This window comes from Zalophus californianus, chromosome X (assembly GCF_009762305.2).
Source record: "Zalophus californianus isolate mZalCal1 chromosome X, mZalCal1.pri.v2, whole genome shotgun sequence".
Classification (NCBI taxonomy): domain Eukaryota; kingdom Metazoa; phylum Chordata; class Mammalia; order Carnivora; family Otariidae; genus Zalophus; species Zalophus californianus.
Window position 1 is genome coordinate 96,892,618 of NC_045612.1, and position 21,930 is coordinate 96,914,547.

General features: G+C 39.4%; 1 protein-coding gene across 5 annotated transcripts in view; it reads right to left on the bottom strand.

Moving 5' to 3' along the window:
* Window positions 1-21,930, bottom strand: part of PRRG1 (proline rich and Gla domain 1) — a 173,105-nt gene that overhangs the window by 47,744 nt on the left and 103,431 nt on the right. For all 5 annotated transcript variants that reach the window (XM_027607466.1, XM_027607463.1, XM_027607464.1 and 2 more), the window contains exon 3: window positions 17,548-17,708. In XM_027607466.1, the coding sequence (XP_027463267.1) occupies window positions 17,548-17,708 (161 nt within the window). The remainder of the gene's footprint in view (window positions 1-17,547; window positions 17,709-21,930) is intronic.

Genomic DNA, 21,930 nt, shown 5'->3' on the forward strand with positions numbered 1-21,930 from the left:
GGGGGGCGGCGAGCTTCCGGTTGGGGGGTGGGGTTGGGGGTGGGGCCTGAGTGATGTGTTCCAGGTTCTGCTATAGCCTAAGTGAGGCAGGGCAACCCTACGCTGGGCACTTGGCATTTATTAAGTTTTTAATTACGTGATAATGTGTCTATTTTCCAAGTACTTTATTTTGTTCTCTAACTGATCCCCTCTATTACAGTCTGTTCTTATTCAAACTCAAATACATACTCTTACTCAAATTCAGTCTTATTCAATTCAAATTCATAGTCTTATTCAATTCATATTCATACTTTTTTTAAAAAGATTTTTTATTTATTTATTTGACACAGAGAGAGAGAGACAGTGAGAGAGAGAGCACAAGCAGGGGGAGCGGCAGGCAGGCAGAGGGAGAGGGTGAAGCAGGCTCCGCGCTGAGCAAGGAGCCCGATGCGGGGCTTGATCCTAGGACGCTAGGATCATGACCTGAGCCGAAGGCAGCCGCCCAACTGACTGAGCCACCCAGGCGTCCCCTTATTCATATTCTTAATTCAAATTCATATTCTCAAAATTCTGGGTATGAATTTTAATTTTTTGGTAAAGTTTTCTTCTGTTTCCTGTATTTTTTTTTTAACCTCAGGAATTGTTCTGTTTGTTCATCATGACCTTCTCTTTCACTTTCCTCAAATATTTTGCAAAACTTTTTCCATGCATACTTAGGAATAAAGGGCACATTTGATTAACCTATGTAATTAGCATGTATCTGATCCACAGTTGTGATGTCCATTACACTAACAGGCTTTTCCTTGAACAGGAAGGCAAAGTACATCAATAAGGGAGTGGTCTCCTTCTTGACACATGTATCATTGGTCTTTTTGGCATTCACAATATTGGTCCAGAGATGGAAAGAATATTACCTGATTTGCCTGTCCCACGTGGTATTGTTCTTAAGCATTTTAAAACAGTAAAATTAAAATTCCAGCTAAGAGTAAGTACCAGCCACCAATTTTTCCATTTCAATCATATCTGAACTTGAATAAGTATATTGTGATGTGTCTTTATGGCCTAATAATGGCCTAATAAGAACCAACATAAGAAACCTAGAGGTAAGTTGTTTCATTGTAAAACTCCTGGCATAACCATCACCAATTAAATTAGGAGGGAACTGTGTTCAATGCAAAGCAAGGGAAGGGGAAGGAGGGGTGGAGAAGACACTGAATTAGGAGATCTGGGTCCTATTTTGGGCTGCACCAATTGCTATGGAAAAGGAGTAAATTGACTTCTTTGGGGCTATTATTTGAAAAATGAAGAGCTTGACCTATTTGGTTTTCATGGGCCCTATCAATTATAAATATTACTGGAGCCTATTCCATGAATCTTTCTTCAGCCGTGGAATGGAAAGAAAAATCAGCCTATAGTCTATTCATGACAAGCAGTGACTGGCATCAAATATTAGCTTTGGGAATGGGACAATACCTTAACCTTCAAATAATAATGCTGTTTCAATTTGTGGCATTCATGCAAGTCTTTAAAGCATACACTTGAAGAAAAGGTACAGCCATCTTCGCTCAGTTGGTTGTTTTATGTGCATTGGGAGAATAAATTGTCTGTTTCAGCTTGATAGTACCCAAGACCTAGGGCCAACAATATAGGGCTATCGCAAAGTTCCAATTCCCTTTGCCACTGATTTTATTGTACTTTGGAAGTAGCTAGACGAAATCTTATTTCTACAGTTACTGATATTCCAACTATGAGAGCCGCTGTCAGTCTTGTCCTAGGGAGACTATGCCCCAATGTGGGGGTGGGGAGGGGGAACAGTGACAACTCCCAATATTAAAGGAATCAGCAGTTACCTACTATAACAGAAAGTGATTTACAGTGGTGGTTGTACCCAATGGGAATCTCTGAGTGGGCATGAGTGGTGATTCATTGCTGTATTTTATCAAATATACCATGAACTGAAAAGCACACTATTTTTTTATGTATTAAAAAAGAAAAAAAATGCTTTCAACTAATCCATGACATCATCGATCTTAAGCTGCACTTCAATTTTTCAGAGATTTTAAAATGTGAATAAGTGATTCATCAATGAAATATGGTAATTTTTTTCATCAGCTTGTTTGAATACATTTATCAAAGTAGCTACCTTTTAAAATATTCATAACTGTTTATACTTCTTGGTAATTTATTTGTGGCCCTAATAGTCTACAGTATTATGTACAGACAGAAAACATTAATAAAGAAAAAATACGCATTTTGTCTTGGATATTGTATCATTTTACATTTCAGTCTCATCCTAGAATGGGTGGTTTCTGACTTTTCTTTTCTTTTTGTGGAGGGAAAGGCTTAGTGTATTAAACAGGTAAACCCCTGTTCTTTGAATTCATGGCTAACCTCCTCCTAGCATGCTATGGGAGGCATGTGACATCATCTTTCAAATGAAATAATAGATAATAACGATTTAACAAGCAAAATTGCTGACCTAGGTTTCTACTCAAATCCCAATTTGAATGTGAAAGTTTTATTCTCATCAATTTCACTGACTGATTGCAGCTCACTGTTACATAATGTGAGCCATTTCTAACAAGGACAGTACCACCTATCAAGCAATTACCCATCCCAAAGCAGCAGCACAGTAGCCAACAAGGCCACTAGGATCACTGCTGCACATGCTAGGTTAGCATGTCACATTTCAGAGTCACAGTTACTGTTTAGAACTTAAGACTTTGAACTACTGAGGGGAGCTCTAAGAAAGCCAGGGTTAGGTTATGTGTATGAAGAGTTAGGATATGTGTATGAAGAGAACACAGACATTTCACCCCCTGAGTGGACATATGCTTAAGCAGTGGAATGGCTGATGTACCCCACTCCTGCCCCCTGTGCCCATATGAAGGGCAGGGTGGATCCGAGGAAAGTAAGGTAGAGAACAGGGTCAGTGATGCTACAGACCTTTCCCAAAGATTAAAATAAGGGTGTAAGAATTTCCCACCAGTTAGGTGGATACTGTGGAAAATCTGAGCCATGTTGCAGCTATTCTGTCCCAGAGAGCTTAAGGCCCCAACAAGGATGTGAGGCATACATACTAGGATAGAAGCCAGCTGGGAAAGGGGGTAGAAGAGGCCAACAAGGAGTCATAACTCCTATTCCTGGAACTATGTTATACAGAGGTTTCTTTTAGGGACCCCCTGAAGAACACTGTTCACCTCCCATCCAATTTTAATTAGGCCCACCAAAGAATTAGTGACAACCAAAAAGGGGATAGAGCAATACCAGTTAAGTTAGAGACATCTGTCCCCTTTCCCCTTCCTTTCCCCCGAAAATACTTAAGGAGAGAGATGGGAAGGGTAAGGGTTAAAGAGCAGATCATGCTTCTCTCCTCACTCCATGATCTTAAGGTCAAAGTCTAGCCGGAGATGAAGGAGCAAAGGAGAAAAAAGTGGGCATAAAGGAAATCCAACACTGAAGTTTCAACTGGAAGAGAATGGGTAGGAGATCTGCCTATCACTAAGGAATGGGAGTTTAGACTGTCAAACTAGAGTGGCTACACAAAGCAGGGTCTTTTTAGACACCTGACTCATCATTTATGTGACCCCAAACTCTGGTGCAATATTGTCATGGAATCCTTGGATTTCCACCATATCCATCAGAAGAACACCTTCTGGCAAATTAATTCTAATAATAAGCACTGATGAGTTCTCAAATTCTATATGTGTCTTTAGTATAATCCTAGGTGAATAGCATATCTGGAGGTTAAACAGGGCATCACTAACTAGACACTGTTGCCTACAATAATATGCAGAGTTACATTAAATCTATGATGCAAATGATTGTACAAGTGACAAAAAATTGGGCCCATTACTCCCACCAGTACCCAATCTATGAGGGCAGGTCTGAAAAAGAGTAACTGGTAGTGGGAGAGGAAACCTGTTGAGGTAACTTCAGGTCAAGGTTAACAGACTCCTGGCATGGAGAGACCCACACTGTTTTGGTAATACAGATTCTGAAACCCTCCAAATTAAGTTCTCACTGTAACCTGAAAAGGATAACTACGACTTCAAAGGATTTATAATCTAAAAAAGGGCCCAAATGCCAGAGAATAAAACACCACTAATTTAAAAAATATCAACAATTTAATGAATAAAAACTTACTTTAATTGGTCATATAAGGTTTTTCAAAGTGTCCAAGATGGTGACATAGGAAGACCTTGAACTCACTCCTCCATGGACACACCAAATCTAAACCTACATATAAAGCAATTCCTCCTAATGAACTGAGGACTGACTGAACAGCTTCTGAACAACAAAGGATAGAGGGGCAGCATATAAAACAGCAGGAAAGAAAAAGACCAGAACTCCCACCTCCTACACTGTGAACTACAGTGGGGAGGGATAGTACTGAGGGATCAGAAACAGATTTGTCTGCCCTAGGGCACAGAAAAGAAGGCACAATTTAAACGAGCAACTAGAATATAAAGGAACCAGTCCTAGAACTCTGCCAAACAGCAGGAAGCTTCCCAGCTGTTTGGGTTGAAGGGGCTGGTGAGCACCACAATTTATATTCCCTCTCCACCTTGACTGCACATATGGGAGTAGTGTCTGGGTGCCCTAGCCAGCGAGCTACCTTAGTGAGCCCTGAGCCCCTAGCCCACACCAACCCCAGCCTTCCCACTAAAGTGGCCCCAGCATTACACGTACGTGGACACTGCTGGACAATGTCTACAATAGCTCTAGTAATCTCACCAAGGCAACACAGGTATCAAGCATCCCAGGATACTCCAGCCTTGCACCCACTTTAGCTCCAGGGGACTCGCCAGGGCACCCCCTATGCAGAGTGCCCCAGGACCTCCCAGACCACACCTGTTATAGCTCCCGCTGTACTGCCAGGTTGCCCTCTATCCAGAGAGCCCCAAGGCCCTCTGGAGCCTATTCCATGAATCTTTCTTCAGCCGTGGAATGGAAAGAAAAATCAGCCTATAGTCTATTCATGACAAGCAGTGACTGGTATCAAATATTGTGCCCACTTCAGTTCCAGCTGTCCAAGCAGGGTAGCGCCAGCCGAGTGCCCTGGGACTTCCAGCCCATGCCTGTTAAAACTCCAGCCAGCCAGCCAAAGCTGCCAGGGACATGTGGTCTAAACAGGGGCTGTCCCTACACAAGGCCATTATAGGTAGATATTCTGCCTCATTCATAGACACAAACACAGAAAGTCAAACAAAATGAGGAAACAGAGAAATATGCTCCAAATGAAAGAATGAGACAAAACTTTAGAAGAAAGAAATGAAACAGATAAGCAATCTACCTGATAAAAAGTTCAAAGTAATGGTCATAAAGATGCTCCCTAGACTAGAGAAGAATGGATATACTAAATGACTCATTGAGAACTTCAACAAAGACATAGAAAATATAAAAAAGTATCAATCCATTGAATACAATAAATGAAACGTAAAATACACTAAAAGGAATCAACAGCAGATTAGAAGATGGAGAATAACAGAGCAGCAATCTGGAAGACAGTGTAGTGTTAAGCACCCTGCTGAACAGCAAAATGAAAAAATAATTCTAAAAAATGAGAATATGTAAAGGGCTCTTTAGGATGACATCAAGCATAGTAACATTTGCATGAGAGAGATCCCAGAAGAAGAGAGAAAGGGGCAGAAACTTATGTGAAGAAGTAATAGTTGAAAACTTCCCTAACCTGGGGAAGGCAATGGACATCCAAGTCCAGGAATAAAAGAGAGCACCAAACAAGATGAACTCAAGGAGGTCTACACCAAGACATATAATAATTAAAATGTAAAAGATTAAAGATAAGTTGGGAATCTTAAAAGCACCAAGAGAGAAGCAACCAGTTATGTAATAGGGAAACCCCATGAGGCTGTCAGCTAATTTTTCAGCAGACACTTGACAGGCCAGAAGGGAATGGCATGATATATTCAAAGTGCTAAAAGGAAAAAAAAAAAACACAACCAAGAGTACTCTACCCAGCAAGGTTATCATTCAGAATTGTGGAGATAAAGAGTTTCCCAGACAAATGAGTTAAAGTTTATCACCACTAAAATGGCCTTACAAGAAAGGTTAAAGGGACTTTAAGCAGAAAAGAAAAGGCCATAATTAGAAGAAAATCATGAAAGGAAAAAAATTTCACAAGTAAAAGCAAACATACAGTAAAGGTAGTAGATCAATCACTTATAAAGCTAGTAGGAAGGTTAAAGACAAAAATAGTAAAAATCAATTATCTAAAAAATAGGGGATTCACAAAATAAAGATATAAAATATGACAACATATACATAAAACATGGAAGAGGAAGTAAAAATAAAGTTCCTCTTAGAATGTGCTCCAATTTAAGCAACCATCAACATAATATAGACTGCTATATACTTAGGATATATGAATCTTACGGTAACCACAAACCAAAAACCTATAATAGATACACTAAAAATAAAGAGAAAGGAATCCAAGCATAACACTAAATAAAGTCATCAATTACAAGGGAAGACAGCAAGAGAATAAGAAATGAATAGAGTAGTACTAAAACAACCAGAAAAAAATTAACAAATGGCAATAAGTATGTATCTATCAATAATTACTTGAAGTATAAATGGTCTAAATGCTTTAATCAAAAGACACAGGGTAAATGAATGGATAAAAAGGGAAAAGATCCATCTATGTACTGCCTATAAGAGACTCACTTCAGGGGCACCTGGGTGGCTCAGTCGGTTAAGCGCCCCATTCTTGATTTCAGCTCAGGTCATGATCTCAGGGTCGTGAGATCGAGCCCTGCCTCAGGCTCCATGATTGGTATGGAGCCGGCTTAAGATTCTCTCTCTCCCTCTGCCCCTCCCTACTTGTGAACTCTCTCTCTCTAAAAAAGAGACTCGCTTCAGACCTAAAGACACATACAGACTGAAAGTGAAGGGATGGAAAAAGATTCTCCATGGAAATGGAAGCAAAAAAGAAGCCAGAACAGCAATACTTATATTGGACAAAAAAGACTATAGCCAGAGACAAAGAAGGGCATTACACAATGATAAGAGGATCAATCCAACAGGAGGATATAACAATTGTAAATATGTATGCATCCAACAGGAGAGCACCTAAATACATAAAGCAAATATTAGCAGACAAAAAGGGAGAAATCGACAGTAATGTAATTAATCGTAGGGCATTTTAACAACCCACTTACATCAATGCAGAGATCATCCAGAAAGAAAAGTAACAAGGAAATAGTGATGCTGAATGACACACTAGACCAGATTGACCTAACAGATACATAGAAAACATTCCATCCAAAAACAGTAGAATATACATTCTTTTCAAGTTCACGTGAAAAATTCTCCAGGACAGATCATAGGCTAGGCCACAGAACAAGTGTCAATAAGTTTAACAAGACTGAAATCATATCAAACATCTTTTTTTGACCATAATAGTATGAAACTAGAAAGCATATGCAAGAAGAAAACTGGAAAAAAACACAAACATATGGAGGCTAAACAAAATGCTACTAAACAACCAACTGGTCAATGAAGAAATCAAAAAGGAAATAAAAAAATACATGGAGACTAATGAAAATAAAAACACAACAGTCTCTCGGCACACCTGGGTGGTTCAGTTGGTTAAGTCTGCAACACTTGATTTCAGCTCAGGTCATGGTCTCAGGGTTATGAGATTGAGTCCCGCATTGAGCTCTGCGTTTAGTGTGTCTGCTTGAGATCCTTTCTCTCCCTCTGCCCCTCCTCTCTCTTTCAAATAAGTAAGTAAATAAAGTCTTCAAAAAAAAAAAAAAAAAAAAACCCCACACAACAGTCCATATTTGGGACACAATGAAAGTATTTCTAAGAGGAAAGTTTATAGCAATAGAGGCCTACCTCAAGAAACAAGAAAAATCTCAAACAATCTAACTTTACACCTAAAGGAACTAGAAAAAGAACAAAGCCCAAAGTTAGTAGAATAAAGGAAATAATAAAGATCAGAGTGGAAGTACATGACATGGAGACTAAAAAGAAAGAGAAAAAAAAGAAAAGATCAACGAAACCAAGCACTGGTTCTTTGGAAAAAATAAACAAAACTGATAAACTTTCAGCCAGACTCATCAAGGAAAAAAAAAGGACACAAAATCAGAAATGAAAGAGAAGTAACTGACAGCACAGAAATACAATGATTGTAACACACTGCTATGAAAAATTTATGCCAACAAAGTGAACATAAAGAAAATGGATAAATATCTAGAAATATACAATCTTCCAAAACTGAATCAGAAAGAAAGAAAAAAATCTGAACAGACTGATTACTAGTGAGGAAACTGAATTTTGTAGCCAAAACACTCCCAACAACAAAAGTCCAGGGCCAGATGGCTTCACAGGTGAATTTTACCAAACATTTAAAATAGAGTCAATCCTTATTCTCCTCAAATTATTCCAAAAATTGAAGAGGAAGTAACACTTCCAAATTCATTCCATGAGGCCAGCATTACCCTGATACGATAATCCTGACAAAGACACTAAAAAAAAAAAAACCAAAAAAAAAAAACAAAAAAAACCACACACACCAAAAAAACAAAACCACACCTACAGGCCAATATCCCTGATGAACACGGATACAAAAATCCTCAACAAAATATTAGCAAACTAAATTCAACAGGACATTAAAAGGATCATTCACCATGACCAAGTGGGATTTACTCCAAGGATGTAAGGATGGTTCAGTATTTGCAAATCAACTGATATGATACACCACATTAATAAAACAAAGGATAAAAATTATATGATCATCTCGGGGCGCCTGGGTGGCTCAGTCGGTTAAGCGGCTGCCTTCAGCTCAGGTTGTGATCCCAGAGTCCTGGGATTGAGCTTCGCATCAGGCTCCCTGCTCAGCGGGGAGTCTGCTTCTTCCTCTCCCTCTGCCCCTCCCCCTACTCATGTGCATACATGCACGCATTCTCTCTCTCAAATAAATAAAATCTACATCTCAATAGATGCAGAAAAAGCATCTGACAAAATTCAACACCGTTCATGATAAAAACTCTCAACAAAGTGGGCTTAAAGGGAACATACCTCAACATAATAAAGGCCATGCATGACAGACCCACAGCTAAAATCATACTCAGTGGTGAAAAACTGAGACTTTTCCTCTAAGATCAGGAACAAGATGAGGATTTTCAAAATACACACAAAATAACATACTTTGGCCCTGCCTAACTTACTATCTTATTCTCAAGAGATCCCAAAAGAAGTAGTGGGGATGCCTGTAGGAGCCCCAGGAAACAATTCTCATGTGGTTGAAGGGAAACTTCATATTTGGCTCCCCCAGGAGGGGCTTGGGATGGGCCTAGGGAACATGTGGGAAGATGTGGATGAATATGCAGAGTATGGCTGGGAGATGGTGGCAGTAATGCTCCATGTTTGCCCCTACATGTCTATGCCCAGACTCAACTCCTACCTCCTTTCCTTCCTGAAGTCCCTCATCCCTCAAAGGGCAAAGTTCTGAATCAGCGGCTCAAGTGCCATCAGAGGCTAAGTGAAATAGGAGTTTCCTTAACAATGCCAAAGAATCTGAGTTTCTGCCTGCAAGTGTGATGAGAAATCTCTGGGGAACTAGTAACCAAGTCTAAAATACCTCAGACACTGAACACTTCTTGTAATTGCTATCTCCACACAAAAGTGTCTACATGCTACCTCTTGCCGTGTGCTCCAAATTCAGAGAGTTCCAGTGTTGCTTTTGTTAACAACATCTAGCACTAAAGGGCACTGCATAGTTCTTTCTTCAATTTCTCTTTCAACAATTTCCACATAAAACCAATTTAAATAGCAACATTTTGGAATGATAGGTATTATCTGAAACACAATCAATCATTGGACCTAGATCTAAAAGCCCTGGATATTACTGACTCAGTTTCTAAAATGCAACCACAGCTTGGGGGTAGAGTGGAGCATGGAGGACACAGGGAATGGGATAAAAATTTGGGATGATGCACCCAGACAGGACACCCCAGTCATCCGCACCCCTGAGAATACCACACAGTGTAAAGCTTTTTGAGTATTCCAACTACATGGTTTTAGTTGAACAACTTGCTTTACAATCTTATAAAATGTTAGTGCTGATCATGTACATTAGAATCCCCAAGGCTGCTCCTTAAAGCATGTTCCCTGGTCCCGTGGAGACCTGTGGACCCTGAACCGTGAATTTTAAAACTAAACATTTTTATTTTGCAGTAATTTTATATTTATAGCAAAGTTGCAAAGATAGTACAGAGCATTCTCCTATACTCTTCAGCCAGTATCCACTAACATTAGCATCTTATAATGGAATGGTACATTTGTTAGAAATAGTGAACCAATACTGGTCCATTACTATTAACAACAGATTTGCATTTCACTAGTTTTCCCACTAATGACCTTTTGACCAATATTGCATTTAGTCATCATGTCTAGTCTCCTCTGGTCTGTGACAGTTTCTCAGTCTTCTTTTTTATGATCTTGTTTTGAGGAGTCAGGTATTTTGTACAATGTCTCTCAATTTGGATGTCTTTGGTAATTTTCTCATGATCCCACTGGGGTTATGCATTGGGGGGAAAACTCCACAGAAGTGAAGTCCCTTGTCATCACATGCTATATATGACTTATCACTGATGATGCTAACCTTGATCACATGGTCAAGGCAGTGTTCGCCAGGTTTCACCATGGTAAAGTTATTTCCCAGCACTACCCATACTCTATTCTTTGGAAGCAGATCGTTAAGTCCAAACCACAAACAAGAAAGGCAGAGAATTAAGTTCCACCTCCTGGAAAGGGGAGTATCTGCATGTATAATTTGGAATTCTTGTGTACTGTATATTTTTCTCAGCTATTTATTTTTTCATTCATTCATTTATATCATTGTGGACATATGTGTATTTACTGTATGCTTTGGGTTATAATCCAATATTGCATTACTTATTCTGTGACTCAAATTGTTCCAGCTTTGACCACTGAGACCTCCTTCAGGTTGGCTCCTGTGTCCCGGTGACATGCTCCCATTCTTTGTTTTTAGCACTTCCTCACTTTCTAGTACTGCAGTATACTCCAGTTCATCTTGTATTCTCCCTGCCCCAGCCCTAGAATTGGCCATTTCCCTAAATAGTCATGGTTCCTTTTACTGTGGAATGGTATTAGAAACGCAGATCTAGATGCTAAGTGGAACTATGCAGTTCTGACAAGTAGCCAACCTGATTCTTATGCAATCTAGTAAAGTTTGAGGATAACCATTTTGAAAAGTCAAGCACAAATAAACTAGAATACGTGAAGTTCTGAAATAGCTGTTTTAAAAAATTACTTATATTTTATTCATGTTAGTTCAAAATTTAAAATTCTAACATGCAAAGCACCCTGATGCACCAATAGAGAGGAAAAAAGAAAATAACGGAAGAGATCAAATAATGATTCCTAAATAAAGTGACTGTAATGGAGCACCTAAAAACTAGAACAGAATTTATTTATTGAGAGCATCCTCTATGCCAAGTACTAAGCTAAGTGCACAGCCTCAAACCTAATGCTGTAGGTATAATTTCTACTTTTTGAAAGATACAGAAATTGATGCCTAGAAAGGTAAAATGTTTGCACAAAGCAATACAGTCAGTAGGTGGCAAAGTTGAGACACCAAATCAGGTCCACTGGTCATTCTCAAGGCAAAGGATTGTGGCACAGAATTCTGGTAACTACTGCGTATGTGAGATTCTGTGTATATGTATGCTGTCTCCATCATATCTCAAATGCCATGATGGTCAGCTTATTCACTGTTTTATGTCCCATGTCTGTTATATAGCAGGTACTTAGCAGATAAATCTGATTAAATCTGACCAAATTTTTACACGATGAGAATGAGAACCATGAACTAAGTTTTCTTCCACTATATGTTATAATTAGACTTGTGTTCCAATTAGGTAAAAAATTACAAAAAAGAAAAAAAAACCCCACCCCATCCTACTGAAAGCATACTTCTAAATTAACACAGTTCAGATTTGGGGATGATGAAAATATGTATGAATAAACCTGAGTGATAAATTTTAGTAAACAAAAAGATAGTTAATAAGTAGTCTAAGTATAGAAAGCAAATCCCAAAAGTCAATCATTTTCTTCACTGCCAGAATTAATCAGTCATGAACTTCAAAGATGAAACTGGGTTGTTCAGTACTTCTTAACACAGAGCAGATCCTTCTTAACATATAACAAACACTATTCTGAAACAGATCAGGGATCAGAATGCTATTTCTATTACACTTATTAAACCAAAAGACTTTGGGCACACCTTATTGTGAATGGTATGGTTTTAACGACATAAACTAACTCAGATGACAAGCTCTAAACCATAAAGGAAAGGAACCTAATACCAGTATAATAATAAAAAAGTTTTTAAAATTAAGTCCACATCTATCATCTATTTTGTGAATAAGTTTTAAATCACTACTTCCTATGAAATAAATGTACCTCATAATATGCCAATCCAGTCGTTCATTCTTCATTCATGCTTCAAATATTTAATTAATTCCTATTATGTGCCAGCACTGTTTTATATGCTAAGGACCATAGCTATGACCAAGCAATGCAGCTGTTGTAGAGCTAATAGTTCTCGAGGGAGAGCAACAATAAATAAAATTAACAGATGTCAGAGGTGAGAAGTGCCGGAAAGAAAAATAATACAGAGAAGGGGCAAGAGGTTACAAGTTAAGGTAAGATTCATTCTTGCTGAGAAAGTGAACTTGACCTCAAGTGGTGAGGGAGCTCAGGCATGTCTGTCTGGAAGAGAAAAGCCCAAAGCGCCAAAGTCATGCACTGTGACTACACCGGCAGGACGTGCACTGTGTATTTCTAAGGAGCCACAAGAAAGCCACAGCAAAGTGAATGAGAGGCAAAGTGTCAGAGGAGATGCGAAGGAGTGGAGAGGAGAGGGCCTGGGACTGCCAGTATAGTGCCCTGTGGGTGATTCCAAGCACTCTGACGTTAAGTGAGGAAGACATTACAGAGAAGACACTTTAAAGGATCACTCTGGCCTGTTTTGAGAATCAACTATGGGGAGGGGGGCAAGAAATCATACAGATAAGAGAGTGATGGTGGCTTGGATGTAAGGTGTTAACAAGTAGAGAGATGTGAAAGGTGGTTAGATTCTGAATGTATTTTCATGTTAGAACCAACACTATCAGCAGATGGGATGCGCATATGAAACAAAGAGAAAAGTCAGGGATAACAACGAGGTTTGGGGGCTTAGCAGAGATGGATAGAGTTACCACTCAAATCAGAAGGGCTGTGGTAGAAGCAGATTTGGGGGGAAGGGGCGTGAATATTTTATGTTGAGTTTAAGAAACATATTCAATTCCAAGAGGAGATGCTAAGTAAGCAGTGAGTCACATAGTTCTGCAGTGCAGGGTGGCCCTCCAGGATAAAAATTTGGGAGTCGTTAGCATTTCAAACCATGACACTAGGAAACCTCACCAGGGGAGGTGAGTACAGACAGAACAGAGTTTCAAGCCGTGAGGTAGTTGTTGGAGCGGGATGAGGGGTGAAGAGAGTTCTTTTTAAAGGTGTGTAGACTAATGAGAATGAATCTACAGAGAAGAAAAGGTGATGCTGGAGAGGGCAGAGCACTGCTTAAGCAATTGCTGAAGGAGTTTCTTCTTCTATTTGCTTCAAAGATGGCTGAAATGCAGCATCCTATCTCTGTGGGCAGGAACGGATACATAGAAGCACTGAGATGCATAAGGGTAACTAAAATCACTGAAGCAAAGATGGATTTTATAAGAAATGGTCTCTGGACAACTCTAGAGCCAGATGAAAAGAAATCATATCCATAACTCACACCATACTCAAGAATAAACTAGTGAGTGAATCAGAGATCTAAATGTAAAAGCTCAAGTATATTAGAAGAAACTATGTGAATTGCTCTCTAATAGGGTGTAGAAGATTTTCCACTATGATCAAAAATCCACATTCAATAACATGTCTTTAATTTATGGCTACAATGAAAATTTAAAAAACAATTGCAGGAACACCTGGGTGGCTCAGTCAGTAGAGCATTTGACTCTTGATCCCAGGGTCGAAATTTCAAACCCCACATTGCATGTGGAGCCCACCTAAAAAAAAAAAAAATTTGCATTTAAAAAAACCCATAAGCAGGGGTGCCTGAGTGGCTCAGTGGGTTAAGCATCCAACTTGATTTCAGCTCAGGTCACGATCTCATTGTTGTGAGATCAAGCCCCAAGTCAGGCTTCTTGCTGGGCGTGCAGCCTGCATAAGATTCTCTCACTCCCTCTCCCTCTGCCTCTCCCCCAACCTGTGTGCACGTGCATGTGCGCTCCCTCTCAAATAAACAAATAAATAAAATGATAATGTGAAAAAGACACAGAAGCCAGTTTGAAGTTAAAGAAACTTCCATTAGCCAAATTTGGGACAATTTGATCAAAACATTGACAGTAAGGGATTACAGTTCATTGATAAAAGTAATCTTTGAGTCTGTACTAAAAGATAGATAGATAATGGGAAAGTTCCTGCCCTGGAACTTTCCTGAATGCCAAACAACAAATGTACATATGATGAAGTTAGAAATCATCATTTAGCAACTATAATTGATTCAGTCAAGAATCATAAACAGATGTTAAAACTAGTGGGTAATAGGCTGATGAAGAACAGAAGATTTACATAATTTCAAAGTATCTTTCCACTAAAGTTCTTACCTTTCCATTAAAGAAGAATGATAAAGCAGGATGAAAAGTCATTGGGCTTTATGAAAATGATGGTAGAATATCTAAAATTTGTATTTTTTGAAAAACGGTAATATCAAAAACTAAGCTTTGCTTGTTTTAACCAGTTTTTATTAAAAGCTGCATGCTATAAAGCACTATTTATATTACCATCTTACTGTTATTTAAAAATTATCTATGCATTAAAAATAGGCCGGAATAATATATACCAAAATCTGAAAACTGATGGTGCTAAAAATTGAAATGATTTTATTCATTTCATGTTTTAGTGTAGTTTAAATTTCTCTATAATGACCATATATTGATTTCATAACAAAAATATAAATGTGTATAATAAAATGAGGACTAAGCAGGTGCACAGCAAAAAAGCTGGAAAGAAACTAAAAGGTCAACAGTGCTTTGTGATTGCACGATGGGACTGTAGATGATTTTTTTTTTTCATTTTTAACTGTGGGATTTAAGATTTAAAAAACACTTTAGGGGCATCTGGGGGGCTCAGTTAAACATCCGGCTCTGGATTTTGGCTCAGGTCATGATCTCAAGGTCATGAGTTTGTGCCCTGAGTCAGGCTCCTCACTCAGTGTGGAGTCTGCTTGAGATTCTCTCTCCTTGTCGCTCTGCCCCTCTCCCCACTTGTGCTCTCTGTCTCTAAAAAAATAAATAAATTTGATTTAAAACAAAAAAATAAAAACCACTTTAAACAAACACACAATCAAATTTTAAAAGTGGGCTGAGAACCTGAAAAGACGTTTTGCCAAAAAAGACCTACAGATAGGCAACAGACACATGAAAAGATGCCCAAATTCACTCATCATGAGGGAAATGCAAATCGGAACCGCAATGAGCACCTGTCAAATTGGCTAGTATCAAAAAGACAAGAAATAATGTTTTGACAAAGATGTGGAGAGAAGGAAGCCTCGTGCACTGTTGGTGGGAATGTAAATTGGTGCAACCACTGTGGAAAACAATAGAGGCTCCTCAAAAAATTAAAACCAGGCTCAGTTGATTAAGCATCTGCCTTTGGCTCAGGTCGTGATCTCAGGGTCCTGGGATGGAGCCCCACGTCATGCTCCATGCTCAGTGGGGAGTCTGCTTCTCCCTCTGCCTCTGTCTCCACCCCTTCCCCCACTCGTACTCTCTCTCTCTAATAAAATCTTTAAAAAAAATTAAACAAGAAATATCATATGACCCAGTAATTCCACTACTGGGTGTTTATCCAAAGAACACAAAAACACTAATTCAAAAAGATATATGCACACTGATGTTTACTGTAACATTATTTACAATAGCCAAGATACAGAAGCAACCTATGTGTCCAAGGATAAACAAAGAGGTAAAGAAGATATGGTACACATGTACACACACACACACACACACATACACACAGTAGAATACTGCTCAGCCATAAAACAGAATGAGATCTTGTCATCTGCAACAACACGAACAGGCCTAGAGGGTATTATGCTAAGTGAGAAAGACAAATACTATATGATTTCACTTTTATGTGGAATCTAAAAAACAAACAAACAGATCCTTAAATACAGACAACAAACTGGTGGTTGCCTGAGGGGCGGTGGGTGGGGGATGGGTAAAATAGATAAAAGGGATTAAGAGGTACGAACTTCCAGTTATAAACTAAGTCACAGTGATGAAAAGTAGAGCAGAGGGAATACAGCCAATAATATTGTAATAACATTGGATGGTGACAGAAGATGACTACACCATTAAGTAATGTATGCAATTGTCCAACTGATATGTTATATACGTGAAACTAATAGAGTATGTCAATTATACTTCAATAAAAAAATAAAAATATAAAAACTGATGCTTACAGCTTATCAATTTATACACTGACTTTGTGATGCTTCCCTCATCATCTCTCCTTGAGCTCCTTCCTCTTAACTTCTGGCTCCTTTTCTATCTAACAAAAGATCAGAACCCCTTTCTCTGGGGCGCCTGGGGGGGCTCAGTGAGTTAAGCATCCAACTTGTGATTTTGGCTTAGGTCGTGATCTCATGAGTTGTGGGATCAAACCCTGCGTCAGGCTCCATGCTCAGCGGGGAGTCTGCTTGAGATTCTCCCTCTGCCCCCGCCCCACTCACAGTCTAATAAATGAGTAAATCTTTAAAAGCAAACAAACAAACCCCTTTCTTTAAAACTTCTCTATCTGCTACTTCTGAGACATAATTGATATCCCTCCAAGCACATCTGACATCACTTGTTTCGCATCTAGTGTTATTTTCGTGGTCGGTGCACAGAAATGGATCTTTCTATAATGGCTACCCCTGGTAATGTCATCTCCAACTGCAGAGCAGTTCCACAGAATTTATACCACTGCCTTTTGCTTTCCCAACCCTGCTCTCCTTGAATGGCTTGCCATCTAGAGTAAAGAGAGGTTAAGGAGTATTCTTAGAGTGGGGAGGAGAGTTCAAATATGGATATGTCTTTTCTTTTGTACAAGAAGTAAACGATTTTAAAACAGTGTCAATATCTATTAGGTTCCTCCACACTTTCTCACTGATAAGGCAGAGTAAGGTGATGATATTTATAACTTTCCCCATCAGAGCCTCGTGTGAAACAAGCGCTTCCCCCTTGCTAGGATGATCAATCTCTGCGCAGCACAGTCCTGTGGAAACAGGGCCCTCAAAGACGGGGAAGTGAAGGTGGCTCTCCTATCCACAGAGTATTCTTAGTTAGATGCCACTTCCAGAGTTCTTCACAAATGTAATTTGTGATCTATTTGTAACTGATAAAAATGCACACATTTGGGAATGCAGATTGCAAACATACATCCAAAAGGTAGGCAAAACTGTGAATGTTTCTTAAAAATTTTCAATATACTTACAGTTTTCTCAGTATTTTCAAAAGCCTCTCTTGCTTCTTCAAATGTGCAGATTTCTTCTTTGCATTCACGATCAATGTTGCCCTGTCTTATCTCTTCAAAAAGTCCATTCGCTCTTGGATAGCGTTTCAATACTGAATTGGCTTTTTCTCCTGTGAGGAAAACTAAGAAGAGATAAAATCATAAGCATAAAGTTATAATTTGAAAAACATGCAGAAGCTTAATTACACAAGGTGAAAACTGCTAGGTGCTCTTTAGGAAACACAGCCAACATCCTACACCTCTTCCCTGGAGTTAGCAATGAAGTAATATTTAGCTCCAAACCACCACCTCTGCTGTCTTCCTCCTCAGATGAGCATGTCTTTTCAGTAGCAGTTGCCCTGGGCAGGGACAGGGACAAAATTCACAGTTAGATTCAAACTTTAGCATATTCCTGCCAACTATCGGTATTTAAATATAGTAATAATGATTCCACCACTTATACTCGGTGTTACAAGTGGATGCCTCCAGGCATTCTGCTGTTGGACACCAGCAACCAAATCAAAATCCAGTCTCCAGACTACCAGTCTTTGTCCCCCTGAATAAAAGTAAATAAAGCTCCAACTGACCTAGTAATATAAACCCAGGGAACCCTTACTTCTATGAAAAGTGTTGACAAGACAGTATCAAGAAATTAAGATGAATTTGGCCATAACTCATTCCAAGGGACACTAATAATTTTGTCCTAAATACACTTAAGTTAAATATATTGTGATATTTTAATATATCAACCCAATTTCACTGTCCTACAGAAAAAGAAAATTCTTCTGTATGACTTATAGAGGCATTTCATATAAACACTCAAAATGCACATTTATGATACCCATAAAATAAATAAGGCTCTAGTTATAGGCACACTTACAGGGAATCATTTTTAATTTTACATACTGATTCATTTTAAACTACAATTTCATTTTTCTCAAAGTGTCATTCATACTTCTTTGTATAAATAAATACAATGCTACAAGAACTTAGTCTCTGCTAATGCAAGGAAATCAGAAAAATCTCTAATTTTATTGACTTCTAACATAAGAAAGGGCACATTAAAGATCCTTTTAAGATGTTAAAGAAAAGTCTACATTTTACAAAGAACATTTTAAAGTAAATGAAAAACAGTAAGTGCTCTTTTTAAAAAAAAAGGCAACAGTAGCAATGAATTTAAGGTTTACTTCATTATAGAAATGATTATTTCACTTCACAGAAGATATGGATTCACTACTTAGGATTCTTTATAGTATCCAAATTGATACCACCTGGATGGCACCTACAGTAGGATGAAAACTATGGTAGGCCTTTCATAAGAGTTTCCTTCCTTCTATACCTCAGAGGGATAACCATCTATAAAAAAAATGAGCTGAGTCAAAGAATATCATCAGAAGAAATTGTAAAAAATAAAAATTGTGGCAAGTAGTACAAAAGAAATGAAAAGGGTGCTGTTGAGTTGGAAAAAAAAAAAAAACAGTCAAGTTTTCTAGCAGTACTTCTCACAGCTGCAGCATCGGAATCCCCTTGAGGACTTATTATCACTGAGGTTACTGGGCCCAGCTCCCACAGTTTCCGATTCTATAGGTCTGGGGTAGAGCTAAGATGCATTTCTTTCTTTTTTTTTTTTTTTAAGATTTTATTTATTTATTTGACAGAGAGAGAGAGACAACGAGAGAGGAAACCCAAGCAGGGGGAGTGCGAGAGGGAGAAGCAGGCTTCCCACTGAGCAGGGAGCCCTATGCAGCACTCAATGCCAGGACCCTGGGATCATGACCTGAGCCCAAGGCAGAAGCTTAATGAATGGGCCACCCAGGCGCCCCGAAGATGCATTTCTAATAAGTTTCCAGGTAATGCTGGTGTTGCTGGTCTAACTACCACAGTTTGAGAACCACTACCTAAATGTGAGCTCCTTAGAAAACCAGTTCTGACATTAACAAATTTAACAAGATCTTTTACTGCATGACTTTTTAGGGGCCTTAACATATATTTAATCTCTATGTGCAAACTTCCAGAACAGGAATATGATACATACATTTGTCATAATTATTTGATTACAGAGCCCTTTATCAAAGAACATTTCACTGAATTAACAACTTTCTAGCCATTGGTCTTATTTTTGTCCTCTGAAATGACATACAATTCCCTTCCATAAATAGACCACCTGATACATGAAGACAGTAACTGATTTCTGCTAAGGCTTCTCTTCTCCAGGATAAGCATGTCTAGATTATTCATCTGTGGCCATATAAAATAGACAGGAGTCTGCACTATCTTTATCTCATAAAATACAGTGTCCTACACTCAGTGCATTACTCTGAGTGGTCTGACAAGTGTAAAACTGATTAGGACTATCTGCTTCCTTGTTTTTAATCACAATAGATATATTAATATAGTCTAAGATACCCCTAGATTTTGGGACAGTTTTCTTGAAAACAAACCAATCAACAACAATGTTATTTTAAGATTTTAAGAGAAAAAACTAAATTCGCCTCAGAAATCATTTTCATATATACCATCTACATGGAAAAGGGGGTCAAGGAAAGCAGCTAACTCTTGTAACCAGAAAGCAGGCTAATTCAAAAAGTTAAGCAACTCTAAGGTAACGTATAGCAGGACACGGCTCTCTAATGCCAGCCTAATCAAATTACCAAGAGCATTCCACAAACACAGTGTTTGTATTCCTTGCACTGGGCGGCAAGGTAATAGAATACTGAGAAGTCTAGGTAGAATATACTTGCAAGTAGATTTTATCTCATTTGCCCAACAAATCTGGTCAATTAGAAGATACCACCCAGACAGTTATGATGGTAGAGTGGTAGGGGGACCCCAAGCTTGCCTCGTCCCTTGAATGTAGCTAGATCAACATCAAATCATTTTGAACAACTAGGAAATCGATCTAAGGATTAAGAAAACAGTCTGCACAATTGGAGGAAGAGAACGTGGCAGATGCGAGGTTCCAAGACATGAACTGAGAGAGAGAAAAGCCGCAGTGCCTCAAGGGGGAGGGAGCCCTTTTCAGGGAGTGGAAGTCAAGGAGAGAGGGAGAGAGCGGAGAGAAAACAACGTGTAGGGTTCCTGCAAAACACTGTGGTGTGGGGATCCCCTGGGTCACAGTGAGAGAGAATGCTCCCCTCCTTGCAGTACATTTGGAAGAGTGTATATCGCCTCTCCAAGGACAAAAGGCCCACCGGGCGCCATACAGCGGCCATTAAACAGCAGGGGACAACTTTTTGCTGTGCTTCACCATAGACTCCAGGAACCTGCGCAGCCATGGGACTGTTTTTATGGGGCAGAATGGTGCTGGGTGCAGTGCTGTAAGGCTCTCCTCCAGGGAAGGGCAGCGGGTCTGCGCCTTGCCAGGTCATTTAAGATTTGGAATTTTGAATCCCAGCCACTGGCTAGAGATAAAACACAGAAGTGCCAGCAGTGCTGACGGTCCAGACACAGGTTGAAGGCAGGGATCTGACAAAAGCCTGGAACAAAGGAGGAGAGATCGTTCACTTTTCTGTGAGGGCCTCCTGTACGCAGCAGCTGTGAATTCCCCCACCATTTTCCACCCCCGCCCCCACCAGCAAGGTTGGACTTCAGAGAGAAAAACACAGCACTTCCAGTGGAGGCTGGAGTTGCTTACACCAAACCCCATGCCCCTGCACCAGGCCGGGGCATCTATACTAGGGCAGGTCTGACTGGGAACCAGCATAGCTGGCCTCTCCCTCAGAAGACCAACACAGGTCCCCTGCATGTACCAGGTCTACTGATCACAGAGTGCTCCAAAGCATCAGCTTCAGTTGTGGTGGAAATAGGACCAGACTTTTTTTTGTTCAATTGTTGTTTTGTTTATTGACTTTTTTCATTTTTTGGATCAGGCTTTTTTTTAAAGATTTTATTTATTTATTTAACAGAGAGAAAGTGAGAAAGAGAGAGAGTGCATGAGAGGGGGTAGGGTCAGAGGGAGAAGCAGACTCCCCGCTGAGCAGAGAGCCCAATGGCGGGACTCGACCCTGGGACTCCAGGATCATGACCTGAGCCGAAGGCAGCCGCTTAACCAACTGAGCCACCCAGGTGTCCTCAGGCTTCTTTTCTTTCTTTATTTCTTTTTTGTTTGGAATCAGGCTTATAGTTTTTTGTTTGTTTGCTTTTTTGTTTCTTTTCCTTTACTCTTTTCTTGGATCAGGCTTCTTCTTCTCTTCTTTTTTTAAATCAGGCTTATCTTAACAAACAAATAAAAGCACACCTAGACAAAAGCCCAAACACTCCCCACTGCAAGCAAGGAGGAACTCTGCAGAGGACTGACCTGTGGGAGATAGCAACCAAAACACAACAGCTGAGTGCACACAGCATACACAGGAAACACTTCCTGAA